Source organism: Mirounga leonina, unplaced genomic scaffold (assembly GCF_011800145.1).
Source record: "Mirounga leonina isolate KUSES-001 unplaced genomic scaffold, KU_Mleo_1.0 Mir_178, whole genome shotgun sequence".
NCBI lineage: Eukaryota > Metazoa > Chordata > Mammalia > Carnivora > Phocidae > Mirounga > Mirounga leonina.
In genome coordinates this window covers 305,704-320,664 of record NW_023270464.1, presented here as the reverse complement: position 1 = coordinate 320,664, position 14,961 = coordinate 305,704, and the positions used below count along the sequence as shown (strand labels likewise).

At 40.7% G+C, this 14,961-nt stretch overlaps 1 protein-coding gene across 7 annotated transcripts in view; it reads right to left on the bottom strand.

The window, feature by feature from the left end:
- Positions 1 to 14,961, bottom strand: part of CYFIP1 (cytoplasmic FMR1 interacting protein 1) — a 133,733-nt gene that overhangs the window by 3,355 nt on the left and 115,417 nt on the right. For all 7 annotated transcript variants that reach the window (XM_035023903.1, XM_035023904.1, XM_035023905.1 and 4 more), the window contains one exon: positions 163 to 401. In XM_035023903.1, coding sequence (XP_034879794.1) covers positions 163 to 401 — 239 coding nt within the window. The remainder of the gene's footprint in view (positions 1 to 162; positions 402 to 14,961) is intronic.

The following is a 14,961-nucleotide window of genomic DNA, read 5'->3' as shown; positions in this document are numbered from 1 at the left end:
TAGAAACTTCACCCTGAGTCACCGCCTGAGCATGAAGTAAGAACCTCCACTTAAATGGCTTTAAAGCAGCTCAGCAAACCTCTAGTCAACTTCCAGAGGAATGCAGTCTTCTCTGTTAGCCTCCTCTGCTCCCACTTCCCCGTCCACTGAGCACATACTTACTCGACTGTAAACTCGTGTGTTCCCACAGGAATACAGTAGACAAATTGCATGGCACTCCACAGTCTGTGAAACTCAACACACTCATCCACATGCATGACTCCATTGCTGGGCAGAGGCCCACGCCAGATAGGGTCATCCAGAAAGGTCCGGATCCGAGTCAGGATAACTTCAAACATAGACAGGCCACAGCAGAGACGCTCCTTTGTCAGCAAGTCCCCCTCTCTCGCTATTGCAATTTGCTACAGAAAGGATAGAATGTTATGAGCCAGCGCAGGAGGGCAGTGAACTGCTGAAACCAAACTACCCAGATTTGTTTCTGACTTACTGGAAAACTATCTTGATTTGCAGAAGAGGATTTTTAGAAATAAGCATTAACAACATAAGTATGTCAGCTATTACATATAGGTCTTCATAGATTAAAAATATATTTCAGTCAAGGAGAACTGTCTAGTACAGCTATTCTTAACTGTTTTGCCTCCAGAGGACACATGGCAATGTGTGGAGACATTTTTGGTTGTCAATGCTTGGTGTTAGGTGAGTGGTATCTAGTTGATAGAGGCCAGGGGATACTATGTTTTTTCAAAAATTTTCTCAATTTTTTTTTTAAAGATTTTATTTATTTGACAGAGAGAGACACAGCGAGATAGGGAACACAAGCAGGGGGAGTGGGAGAGGGAGAAGCAGGCTCCCTGCAGAGCAGGGAACCCGACGCGGGGCTTGATCCCAGGACCCTGGAATCATGACCTGAGCCGAAGGCAGCCGTTTAACGACTAAGCCACCCAGGCACCCCAATTTTATCTTAAATTTTAATTCCAGTATAGTTAACATACAGTGTTATATTAGTTTCAGGTGTACAATACAGTGATCCAAAAATTCCATATATTACTCAGTGCTCATCAAGAACAGTGTACTCTTAATACCTTTTTTTGAAATACTTCTCACCTATTTCACCCATCACTCCATCCACCTCCCCTCTAGTAACCATCCATTTGTTCTCTGTAGTTAGAGTCTGTTTTCTATTTTTTTTGTTCCTTTGTTCATTTGTTTTTTCTTTTTTTTTATTCTTATGTTAATCCCCATACATTACATCATTAGTTTCAGATATAGTGTTCCATGATTCATTGTTTGTGCATAACACCCAGTGCTCCATGCAGAATGTGCCCTCCTCAATACCCACCACCAGGCTAACCCATCCTCCCACCCCCCTCCCCTCTAGAACCCTCAGTTTGTTTTTCAGAGTCCATTGTCTCTCATGGTTCGTCTACCCCTCCGATTTCCCCCGCTTCATTCTTCCCCTCCCGCTACCTTCTTCTTCTTTTTTTTTTTTAACATATATTGCATTATTTGTTTCAGAGGTACAGATCTGAGATTCAACACTCTTGCACAATTCAAAACGCTTACCAGAGCACATACCATCCCCAATGTCTAACACCCAGTCACCCCATCCCTCACCCCACCCCCCACTGCAGAAACCCTCAGTTTGTTTCCTGCGATTAAGAATTCCTCATATCAGTGAGATCATATGATACATGTCTTTCTCTGTTTGACTTATTTCGCTAAACATAATACCCTCCAGTTCCATCCATGTCACTGCAAATGGCAAGATCTCATTCTTTTTGATGGCTGCATAATATTCCATTGTATATATATACCACATCTTCTTTATCCATTCATCTGTCGATGGACATCTTGGCTCTTTCCACAGTTTGGCTATTGTGGACATTGCTGCTATAAACATCGGGGTGCACGTACCCTTTCGGATCCCTACTTTTGTATCTTTGGGGTAAATACCCAGTAGTGCAATTGCTGGATCATAGGGTAGCTCTATTTTCAACTTTTTGAGGAACCTCCATACTGTTTTCCAGAGTGGCTGCACCAGCTTGCATTCCCACCAACAGTGAAGGAGGTTTCCCCGTTCTCCACACCCCCGCCAACATGTCGTTTCCTGACTTGTTAATTTTAGCCATTCTGACTGGTGTGAGGTGGTATCTCATTGAGGTTTTGATTTGGATTTCCCTGATGCCGAGCGATATTGAGCACTTTTTCATCTGTCTGCTGGCCATTTGGATGTCTTCTTTGGAAAAATGTCTGTTCATGTCTTCTGCCCGTTTCTTGATTGGATTCTTTGTTCTTTGGGTGTTGAGTTTGATGAGTTCTTTATAGATTTTGGATACTAGCCCTTTATCTGATATGTCATTTGCAAATATCTTCTCCCATTCTGTTGGTTGCCTTCGGTTTTGTTGACTGTTTCCTTTGCTTTCCAAAAGCTTTTTATCTTAATGAAGTCCCAATAGTTCATTTTTGCCCTTGCTTCCCTTGCCTTTGGCAATGTTTCTAGGAAAAAGTTGCTTCGGCTCAGGTCAAAGAGGTTGCTGCCTGTGTTCTCCTTTAGGATTTTGATGGACTCCTGTCTCACATTGAGGTCTTTCAACCATTTGGAGTCTATTCTTGTGTGTGGTGTAAGGAAATGATCCAGTTTCATTCTTCTGCATGTGGCTATCCAATTTTCCCAACACCATTTGTTGAAGAGACTGTCTTTTTTCCATTGGACATTCTTTCCTGCTTTGTCAAAGATGAGTTGACCATAGAGTTGAGGGTCCATTTCTGGGCTCTCTATTCTGTTCCATTGATCAATGTGTCTGTTCTTGTGCCAGTACCATGCTGTCTTGATGATGACAGCTTTGTAATAGAGCTGGAAGTCCGGAATTGTGATGCCGCCAGCTTTGCTTTTCTTTATCAACATTCCTCTGGCTATGCGGGGTCTTTTCTGGTTCCATACAAATTTTAGGATTATTTGCTCCATTTCTTTGAAAAAAGTGGATGGTATTTAGATGGGGATAGCATTGAATGTGTAGATTGCTCTAGGTAGCATTGACATCTTCACAATATTTGTTCTTCCAATCCATGAGCATGGAACGTTTTTCCATTTCTTTGTGTCTTCCTCCATTTCTTTCATGAGTATTTTATAGTTTTCTGAGTACAGATCCTTTGCCTCTTTGGTTAGATTTATTCCTAGATATCTTATGGTTTTGGGTGCAATTGTAAATGGGATCAACTCCTTAATTTCTCTTTCTTCTGTCTTGTTGTGGGTATATAGGAATGTCACTGATTTCTGTGCATTGATTTTATATCCTGCCACTTGACTGAATTCCTGTATGAGTTCTAGCAGTTTTGGGGTGGAGTCTTTTGGGTTTTCCACATAAAGTATCATATCATCTGCAAAGAGTGAGCGTTTCACTTCTTCTTTGCCGATTTGGATACCTTTGATTTCTTTTTGTTGTCTGATTCCTGTGGCTAGGACTTCCAATACTATGTTGAATAGCAATGGTGATAGTGGACATCCCTGCCGCTTTCCTGACCTTAGGGGGAAAGCTCTCAGTTTTTCCCCGTTGAGAATGATATTCGCTGTGGGTTTTTCATAGATGGCTTTTATGATATTGAGGTATGTACCCTCTATCCCTATACTCTGAAGAGTTTTGATCAAGAAAGGATGCTGTACTTTGTCAAAAGCTGTTTCTGCATCTATTGAGAGGATCATATGATTCTTGTTCTATCTTTTGTTAATGTATCACATTGATTGATTTGCGGATGTTGAACCAACCTTGCAGCCCAGGGATAAATCCCACTTGGTCGTGGTGAATAATCCTTTTAATGTACTGTTGGATCCTATTGGCTAGTATTTTGGTGAGAATTTTTGCATCCATGTTCATCAGGGATATTGGTCTGTAATTCTCCTTTTTGATGGGGTCTTTGTCTGGTTTTGGGATCAAGGTAATGCTGGCCTCATAAAATGAGTTTGGAAGCTTTCCTTCCATTTCTATTTTTTGGAACAGTTTCAGAAGAATAGGTATTAATTCTTCTTGAAATGTTTGGTAGAATTCCCCTGGGAAGCCATCTGGCCCTGGGCTTTTGTTTGTTGGGAGATTATTGATGACTGCTTCAATTTCCTTAGTGGTTATAGGTCTGTTCAGGTTTTCTATTTCTTCCTGGTTCAGTTTTGGTAGTTGATACATCTCTAGGAATGCCTCCATTTCTTCCAGGTTATCTAATTTGCTGGCATAGAGTTGCTCATAATATGTTCTCATAATTGTTTGTATTTCTTTGGTGTTGGTTGTGATCTCTCCTCTTTCATTCATGATTTTGTTGATTTGGGTCATTTCTCTTTTCTTTTTGATAAAAAGTCTGGCCAGGGGTTTATCAATCTTGTTAATTCTTTCAAAGAACCAGCTCCTAGTTTCGCTGATCTGTTCTACCGTTCTTTTGGTTTCTATTTCATTGATTTCTGCTCTGATCTTTATTATTTCTCTTCTCCTGCTGGGTTTAGGCTTCATTTGCTGTTCTTTCTCCAGCTCCTTTAGGTGGAGGGTTAGGTTGTGTATTTGAGACCTTTCTTGTTTCTTGAGAAAGGCTTGTATTGCTATATACTTTCCTCTTAGGACTGCCTTTGCTGCATCCCAAAGATTTTGAACAGTTGTGTTTTCATTTTCACTGGTGTCCATGTATTTTTTTAATTCTTCTTTCATTTCCTGGTTGACCCATTCATTCTTCAGTAGGATGCTCTTTAGGCTCCATGTATTTGAGTTCTTTCCGGCTTTCCTCTTGTGATTGAGTTCTAGTTTCAAAGCATTGTGGTCTGAAAATAGGCAGGGAATGATCCCAATCTTTTGGTACCGGTTGAGACCTGATTTATGACCTAGGATGTGATCTATTCTGGAGAATGTTCCATGGGGACTAGAGAAGAATGTGTATTCCATTGCTTTGGGATGGAATGTTCTGAATATGTCTGTGAAGTCCATTTGGTCCAGTGTGTCATTTAAAGTCTTTATTTCCTTGTTGACCTTTTGCTTAGACGATCTGTCCATTTCAGTGAGGGGGGTGTTAAAGTCCCCCACTATTATTGTATTGTTGTCAATGTGTTTCTTTGCTTTTGTTATTAATTGCCTTATATAATTGGCTGCTCCCATGTTAGGGGCATAGATATTTACAATTGTTAGATCTTCTTGTTGGAAAGACCCTTTAAGTAGGATATAATGTCCTTCCTCATCTCTTATTACAGTCTTTGCTTAAAAATCTAATTTGTCTGATAGAAGGATTGCCACCCCAGCTTTCTTTTGGTGTCCATTAGCATGGTAAATGGTTTTCCACCCCCTCACCTTCAATCTGGGGGTGTCTTTGGTTCTAAAATGAGTCTCTTACAGACAGCGTATTGATGGGTCTTGTTTTTTATCCATTCTGATAGCCTGTGTCTTTTGATTGGGGCATTTAGGCCATTTACATTCAGGGTAACTATTGAAAGATAGGAATTTAGTGCCATTGTATTGCCTGTAAGGTGACTGTTATTGTATATTGTCTGTGTTCCTTTCTGGTCTATGTTGTTTTTAGGCTGTCTCTTTGCTTAGAGGACCCCTTTCAAGATTTCTTGTAGGGCTGGTTTTGTGTTTGCAAATTCCTTTAGTTTTTGTTTGTCCTGGAAGCCTGTTATCTCTCCTTCAATTTTCAATGACAGCCTAGCTGGATAGAGTATTCTTGGCTGCATATTTTTCTCATTTAGTGCTCTGAATGTATCCTGCCAGTCCTTTCTGGCCTGCCAGGTCTCTGTGGATAGGTCTGTTGCCAATCTAATGTTTCTGCTATTGAGGGTTACAGATCTCTTCTCCCGAGCTGCTTTCAGGATTTTCTCCATGAGACTCGTAAGTTTTACTATTAGATGTCGGGGTGTTGACCTATTTTTATTGATTTTGAGAGGGGTTCTCTGTGCTTCCTGGATTTTCATGCCTGTTTCCTTCCCCAAATTAGGGAAGTTCTCTGCTATAATTTGCTCCATTATACCTTCTGCCCCCCTCTCTCTTTCTTCTTCTTCTGGGATCCCAATTATTCTAATGTTGTTTCGTCTTATGGTATCGCTTATCTCTCAAATTCTGCTCTCATGATCCAGTAGTTATCTTTTTCTCAGCTTATGTTCCATCATTTGGTCTTCTATATCACTACTTCCCTCTTCTGCCTCATTTATCCTAGCAGTTAGCGCCCCCATTTTTGAGTGCACCTCATTAATAGCGTTTTTGATTCCGACTTGGTTCGATTTTTGTTCTTTTATTTCTCCAGAATGGGTTTCTCTAATAACTTCCATGCTTTTTCAAGCCCAGCTAGTACCTTTAAAGTCATGATTCTGGACCCTAGATCCGAAATCCTACTAATGTCCGTATTCAGTAGGTCCCTTGCATTCAGTACTACCTCTTGTTCTTTTTGTTGAGGTGATTTTTTCCGTCTTGTCATTCTGGCCAGAGGAGACTAGGTGAATGAGAGAACAAAATGCTAACAGGGTAACAACGTCCCCAGAAAATATACTCTAAGCAAATCAGAAAAGACCTGAAGCAGTGGGAAAAGAAATGGAAAGAGAGAAAAAAAAGAAAAAGAAAAAGATAAAGATAAAAACAAACAAAAAGAAACAAAAGAAAACAACAACAAAAAAAACCAGAATGTGATCAAATATGATCAGGCTGGTATATAGATCAGTGCCACACACTAGATTTCGGGTGTATTTTGGACTTTTAGAAGAAAGTGCCTCCCAAAATTTTAAGGAAAGAAAAACTTATATATGTACAAAAATAAGGGTTGATATGATGAAGGGATGGAATATGACTGTAAAGATGGGAATTATAAAAAATTTTATAAAAGGAATTGATAAGTTGTTTGAAAAAAGAAAGAAGAGGATTTTAAAAAAGAAAAAAAAAAGGGAGAGAATGTGATCAGGCAGGGGAGTAGAAAACACCATATACTAGAGATTTAGGGTATATTTTAATCTCTTAGAAGAAAGTATCTCAAAATTTTAAAGAGAGAACAACTTACATATATATGCCAAAAATACGGGTAACTACTATGAAGGGACAGAATATGACTCTAAAAATGAAAAGTAAAAATGTTTTTTAAAAAAAGGGATTGATAAGATGTTGGTTGAAAAAGGGAAAAAGAAAAATTCAAAAAAAAAAAAAAAGACAGTTAAAAAAAATTAACTTTGAAAGACTAAAGAATCATGGTAAAAAAGCCATGAATTCTATGTGCAGTATTCCCCTAGCGCTGGAGTTCTGCCGTTCTCATTGATCCGTAAACTTGGGTCTTGGCTGGCTGTTCTCACTGATCTTCTGGGGAGGGTCCTGTTGCTGTGGTTTCCAAATGTCTTTGCCAGAGGCGGAATTGCCCTGCCCTTGCCCCCTCCCGGCTAAGTAATCTGCTCGGGTTTGCTCTCCGGAGCTTTTGTTCCCTGCGAGCTTCCTGTACAGCTTTGGAGGAGGAGAGTGAAAATGGCGGCCTCCCAATCTCTACCCCAGAGGAGCCGAGAACTCCGGGCCCCGCTCCTCAGTGAGCCCCCAGAGAAAAGCCGTCAGTCACTCCCGTCTCCCCGGTCTCCGGCCGCACTCCGTGCTCACCCGGCCTGTGACCGCGCGTTTCTATCTCTGACACCCAACCCCGGGTGGAGTCTCCAAACCCTGCGGTGCACTCCCGCGCGGCTCCTCCCGGGGGAGGAAGGTGTCTCCCTGGATCTGCCACTTGTTGGGTCCCTGCTGGAGGAGCAGTGGCCCGAGTGTGCCACGGATCACGGTTTATGGCAACCACGAGCTGAGAGCCCACGCCTGGGCTCCGCCTCTGCAGCCGGCTTCCCTGATCCGTTACCTGGGAGCTCTGCCACACTCAGGCACCCCTGGTCTTTCTGTGACCCCGAGGGTCCTGAGACCACACTGTCCTGGAGGGTTCCACCCCCTGCTTAGCCACCAGAGTGACATCCCTCAGTGGAGCAGACTTTTAAAAGTTCTGATTTTGTGCTCCGTGGTTCTATCACTTGCCAGAAGCGGCCGACGGAGGCCCCTCCCCCACCGTCTATCCTCCCGAATATCGCCTCGGATTCACTTCTCCGCACGTCCTTCCAGAAAGTGGTCGCTTTTCTGAGGAGAGAGTTGTTGCTATTCTTTTCTTTGATCTCCTGTTGAGTTTGTAGGTGTTCAGAATGGTTTGATCCCTATCCCGCTGAATTCCTGAGAGGAGACGAAATCCAGGTCTCCTACTCCTCCGCCATCTTGCTCCGCCCCCATTTGTTTTGTTTCTTAAATTCCACATGAGTGAAATCATATGGTATTTGTCTTTCTCTGACTGGCTTATTTCGCTTAGCATTATACTCTTTAGCTCCATCCATATTGTTGCAAATGGCAAGATTTCATTTTTTATGACTGAATAACATTCCATTGTGTGTATGTATGTGTGTGTGTGCGTGTGTACACACACATATATATACACATTTTCCTTATCCATTCATCAGTGGACACGTGGGCTGTTTCCATAATCTACCTTTTATAAATAATGTTGCAATAAATACAGGGGTGCATATAACCTTTCAAATTGGTGTTTTGTATTCTTTGGGTAAATATCCAGTAGTACGATTACTGTAGCATATGATAATTCTATTTTTAACTTATTGAGGACCCTTCATACTGTTTTCCAGAGTGGATCCACCGGTATGCATCCCCACCACCAGTGCACAAGTGTTCCTTTCCCTCGATATCCTCAGGGACACTTGTTTCTTGTGTTTGGGCTTTTATTCTGGCAGGTGTGAGGTGATATCTGACTGTAGTTTTGATTTGCATTTCCCTGATGATGAATGATGTTGAACATTTTTCATGTGTCTATAGGCTATCTGGAAAAATGTCTGTTCATGTCTTCTGCCCATTTTTAATTGGATTGTTTTTTGGTGTTGAGTTGTATAAGTTATATATGTTGGATACTAACCCTTTATCAGCTGTCACTTGCAAATATCTCTTCCAATTCAACAGGTTGTCTTTTGGTTTTGTTGGTTGTATCCTCTGTTATATGGAAGCTTTTACTTTGATTAAGTCCCAACAGATAATTTTGTTTTGTTTTCCTTGCTTCAAGAGACATATCTAGAAATATGTTGTTATGGCCAACATCGGAGAAATTACTGTGTTCTCTTCTAGGATTTTTATGGGTTGAGGTCTCATGCCTAGGTCTCTACATTTGCATGTAGTTGTCAAGTTTTCCCAACATCATCTTTCGAAGATACTTTTTCCCATTTCATATTCTTTCCTCCTTTCTCAAAGATTAATTAACCATATAATTGTGGGATTGCCTCTGGTCTTTCTATTCTGTTCCACTGACCACTATTTTTGTGCCAATAACATACTGTTTTGATTAGTACAGCTCTGCAGCATAACGTTAGTAATGTAGAACTGTGACACCTACAACTTGGTTTTGCTTTCTCAAGATTGCTTTGGCTACTCAGGGTTTTTTGTGGTTCCATACAAATTTTAGGACTGTCTGTTCTAGTTCTGTGAAAAATGGTCTTGGTACTCCGACAGGGATTGCATTAAATCTGTAGATTGCTTTGGGTAATATGGATATTTAACAATATTTATTCTCCTAATCCATGAGCATGAAATACCTATCCATTTGGTTGTAACATCTTCAATTTCTTTTAGCAATATTTTATAGTTTTCAGAGTACAGGTCTTTCACCTCCTTGGTTAAGTTTACTACTAGATATCTTACTATTTTTGGTACAACCGTAAATGGGATTGTTGTCTAAATTTCTCATTAGTGTACAGAATGCAATGGATTTCTGTACATTGATTTTGTATCCTGGGACTATATTGAATTCATTTTCAGTTCTAGTAGTTTTTTGGTGGGGTCTTTAGGGTTTTGTATATATAGTTATCATGTTGTATATATAGTTATCATGTCATCTGCAAATAGTGGAAGTTTTACTTCTTCCTTACCAATCTGGATGCCCTTTATTTCTTTTTGCTGTCTGAGTGCTGTGGCTAGGACTGCCAGTAATTATGTTAATAAAAGTGATGAAAGTGGACATCCTGTCTTATTCCTCACCTTAGGGGAAAAGCTCTGTTTTTTACCATTGAGTATGATGTTCACTGTGGGTTTTTCATATAATGTATTATGTTAAGGTATGTTCCCTCTAAACCTACCTTGTTGAAGGTTTTTATCATGAATGGATATTGTACTTTATCAAATCCTTTTCTGCATCTATTGAAAGAATCATGTTTTTTTTCTTTTTTTTTTTTGAGAGGGAGAGAGGGGGCAGGGAGGGGCAGAGGGAGAAGGAGAGAGAATCTTAAGCTGGGCATGGAGCCTGACATGGGGCTTGATCTCACAACCCTAAGATCATGACCTGATCTGAAATTAAGAGTTGGATGCTTAACGGACTAAGCCACCCAAGGTGCTCCAATGATCATATGGTTTTTATCCTTTCTCTTATCAATGTATCACAGTGATTATCTCTGGACAGTGAACCACCCTTGCATCCCAAGAATGAATCCCACTTGATTGTGAATGAATTCTAATGTATTTGTTGGATTTGGTTTGCTAGTATTTTGTTGAGGACTTTTGCATCTATGTTCATCAGAGGTATTGGCCTGTAGTTCCCGTTTTTTGTGGTGTCTTTATCTAGTTTTGGTATCAGGTTGATGCTAGCCTCACAGGATAAATTTGGAAGTTTTCTTTCTTTTTCTATTTCTTGAAATAGTTTCAGAAGAATAGATATTAACTCTTCTTTAAATGTTTCTTAAAATTTACCTGTGAAGCTGTCTGTTCCTGGACTTTCATTTGTTGGGTTTTTTGATTACTGATTCAATTTCATTGCTGGTAATCGGTCTGTTCAAATTTTCTATTTCTTCCTGCTTCAGGTTTGGAAAGTTAAATGTTTCTAGGAATTTATCTATTTGGTTGTTCATTTTGTTGGCATATAATTTTTCATAATATTCTCTTATAATTGTTTGTATTTCTGTGGTGTTGGTTGTGATTTCTCCTCTCTCGTTTTTTTAATCTTTTTTTTATTTGACAGAGAGACACACAGTGAGAGAGGGAACACAAGCAGGGGGAATGGGAGAGGAAGAAGCAGGCTTCCCACCGAGCAGGGAGCCCGAGGTGAGACTCGATTCCAGGACCCTGAGATCATGACCCGAGCCGAAGGCAGACACTTAACAACTGAGCCACCCAGGCGCCCTCTCCTTTCTCATTTCTGCTTTTGAGTCTTCCCTCTCTTCTTTTTTAAAATGAGTCAGGCTAAAGGTTTATCAATTTTGTTGATTTTTTCCAAGAACCAGCTCCCGGTTTCACTGATCTATTCCATTATATATTTTTTAGGTTCTATCTCATTTATTTCTCCTCTCATATTCATTATTTCCTTCCTTCTGCTGGTTTTTGGGTTTTGTTAGCTGTTCTTCCTAGCTCCTTTAGATGTAAGGTTAGGTTGTTTGAGACTGTTTTTGCTTCTTGAGGTAAGCCTACATTGCTACAAACGTCCCTCTTATAACCACTTTTGTTGCGTCCCAAAGACTTTGAACAATTGTGTTTTCATTTTCATTTGTTACCATGTAATTTTTTATTTCCTTTTTGATTTCTTGGTTGACCCATTTATTGTTTAGTAGCATGTTATTTGTGGTCTTTCCAGATTTTCTCTTGTGGCTGACTTCTAGTTTCATAGTGTTGTAGTCAGAAAAGATGTATGGCATAACTTCCATATTATATAATTTGTTGAGACTTGTTTTGTGGGCTAATACATGATCTATTCTGGAGAATGTTCTGTGTGCACTTGAAAAGAATGTGTATCCTGCTGTTTTAGGATGGATGTTCTGAATATATGTTGAATACATCTATCTAGTGCGTTATTCAAAGCCACTGTTTCCTTTTTGATTTTCTGTTTGGATGATGTCCACTGATGTAAGTGGGGTGTTAAAGTTCCCTACTATTATTGTATTACTGCCACCTACTTTATGTTTGTTATTAACTGTTTTATGTATTTAGGTACTTTCATGTTGGATCCATAATTATTTACAATTGTTTTATCTTCCTGTTGGATTGTTCTCTTTACGATTATACAGTGTCCTTCTTGTTATAGTCTTTGTTTTAAAGTCTGTTTTGTCCAATATAAGTAATGCTACCCTGGCTTACCTTCACATCCATTTGCATGATAAATGTTTCACCATCCCCTCACGTTCAATCTGCATGTGTCTTTAGGTCTGAAATGAGTCTCTTGTAGGTAGCATACAAATGGGTCTTGTTTTTTTATCTATTCTGTCACCCTATGTCTTTTGATGGGAGCATTTATACATTTACATTCAAAATAATTATTGATAGGTATGTATTTATTGCCAATTTGTTACTTGTTTTGTGGTTGTTTTTGTAGTCTATCTCTGTACCTTTCTTCTCTTGCTCTCTTCCCTCAGAGTTTGCTGGCTTTCTTTCGTGATATACTTTGATTCATTTCTCTTTATTTTTTGCCTGTTACTGGTTTTTGATTTGTGGTTACCATCAGGCTTGTATTTAACATCTTCTGCATATAGCAGTCTATATTAAGTTGATGGTCGCTTAAGTCTGAACGCATTCTTTACTCCTCTCCCCCAACATTTTAGGTATATGGTGTCACACTTGACATCCTTTTATTTTGTAAGTTCCTTGACTTTTACAGATATGTTTGTTTTTACTGCTTTTGTGCTTCCTATTTTTCTTAGTCTTACTTAAGGTTTTTCCTTTCCACTCAGAATCCCCTTTAACATTTCTTGTAGGGCTGGTTTAGTGGTCATGAATTCCTTAAACTTGTGTTTGTGTGAGAAACTTTTTACCTCTCCTATTCCGAATGATAGCCTTACTGGATAGGGTATTCTTGACTGATTTTTTCCTTCCAACATGTTGAATCTATAGATGCCACTCCTTTCTGGTCTGCATAGTTTCTGCTAAGAATCTGATAGCTTAATTTGGTTTCCCTTGTACATAACAATTTTCTCTTTCTGCTTTTAAAATTCTCTATCACTACTTTTTGCCATTTTAATTACTATGTGTCTTGGTGTGGACCTCCTTGGGTTGATTTTGTTGGTGGCTCTCTGTGCCTCCTGGATCTGGACTTCTGTTTCCTTCCCCAGATTTGCGAAGTTTTCATCTATTATTTCCTCAAATAAATTTTCTGCCCCTTTTTTCTCCCTTCTTCTTTGGGATCCCTATAATACAAATGTTGTTATACTTGATCATGTTGCTGAGTTCCCTACACCTAGTCTCATTTTGCATAATTTGATTTTTCTCACCTGCTCAGCTTGACTACTTTCTATTACTCTGTCCTCCAGGTCACTGATTCATTCTTCCGCTTCTTCTAGCCTACTATTTATTCCAGCTAGTGTATTTTTAATTTTATTTATTGTGTTCTTCATCTCTGATTGATTCTTTTTGTTGTTGTTGTTAAGGGCCTCACTGATGTCTTCTACTCTTTTTTTAAATCCAACGAGTATCTTTATAAGGTTACTCTAAATTTTCTATCAGGCATATTACTGATCTCCATTTGCTTAGGTCTCTTGTGGATTTTTTTTACTGTTCTTTCATTTCGGACATATTCCTCTCTCTCCTCATTTTCTTTAACTCTTCTGTGTCTGTTTCTATGTGCTGGGAAATTCAGCTATGTCTCCTGCTCTTGAAAGTGGTGGCCTTATGAAGACCCTGCCATGTAGTGTCCCCTATTCACCAGAACCTGGCATTTCAGGGGTGTCTCCTATATGTGCTGTACATGTCCTGCTGTTGTGGCTGAGCTGCTTTTTCCTTCAGTCTAGTTGTCTTCAGTGGCTCTCTTTGCCTGTTGTGGGGAGTGTGTGGTCCCTGTGGTGTTAGTGGGCCAGTCTCGTGCCACCTATGGCTTGAGTTGAGTCAGACTAGGCATTTGCCAGAGGTGCAGTAGCACCAAACTAAAGTGTGCTTTCCCTGTGTTGTCCCCTGAGCTTTTGTTGGTGGGCAGGGCTTGCAGGCAGACCAGTTGTCTGCCCCCAGCCCACTGCTGGGCCCTCTGTCTGACTAGTGTGTGTGGTTATCTGTCCCTCTCTCTACATTAAGAGTAACTTGGGGGCGCCTGGGTGGCTCAGTCGTTAAGCGTCTGCCTTCGGCTCAGGTCATGATCCTGGAGTCCCAGGATCGAGTCCCGCATCAGGCTCCCTGCTCGGCGGGAGGCCTGCTTCTCCCTCTCCCACTCCCCCTGCTTGTGTTCCCTCTCTCGCTGTGTCTCTGTCAAATAAATAAATAAAATCTTTAAAAAAAAAAAAAAAAGAGTAACTTGTAAGTGGTGCTGGCCCCTGTCAAGGTGCTTGCACACTGCCAGGGTATGGCACTGCCCTAGATGAGCTCCAGCCAAGGCTGTACTGGGGGGCAGAGCTGCAATGGTGAGGAGCGGGAGACCATGGTACGGCAGTGTTAGCAAGGTTCAGGAAGCACCTGTCCTCAGCAGGAGGGAGGCAGACCTGTCTGGAGGGTGAGATCTGCGGCAGCCCAGCACAGGGGGGTGGGGCAGCAGTGACAGCCAGTCAGGTAGTGAGTGTCAGCACGATGCTGGTTACTGCAGGTGGCCACGTGTTTATGCTGGGGGTTAGGGGACGGAAATGGTACCTGTTCCTTTGTTCCTGGCGAAGTCTCTCAGGGATCTCCCTGTTTCGCCAGGACACCCTCTGAGGTGAGTAAACTACTGCCCCTTTCTTTGCCCCGGGTGTTTTTCAAACTGCTGCTTCTATGCTGTATCTCCACGAGGCTGCTGTACCAGAAACACTGCTAAACATCCTACAATTCACAGGACAATCTCCACAAGAAAAAATTATCTGGTCCAAACTGGGGACAGTGCTGCAACTGAGAAACCCTGATCTGGCGTAAGTTGATATAAAATCATGCAACTGTACCCTGACGCCTTGCCTCCTGTATGAGACTCCCACTTTCTTCTGTTATTAAAAAACTATGAAAAAAGTCTTCTTCATGAAGA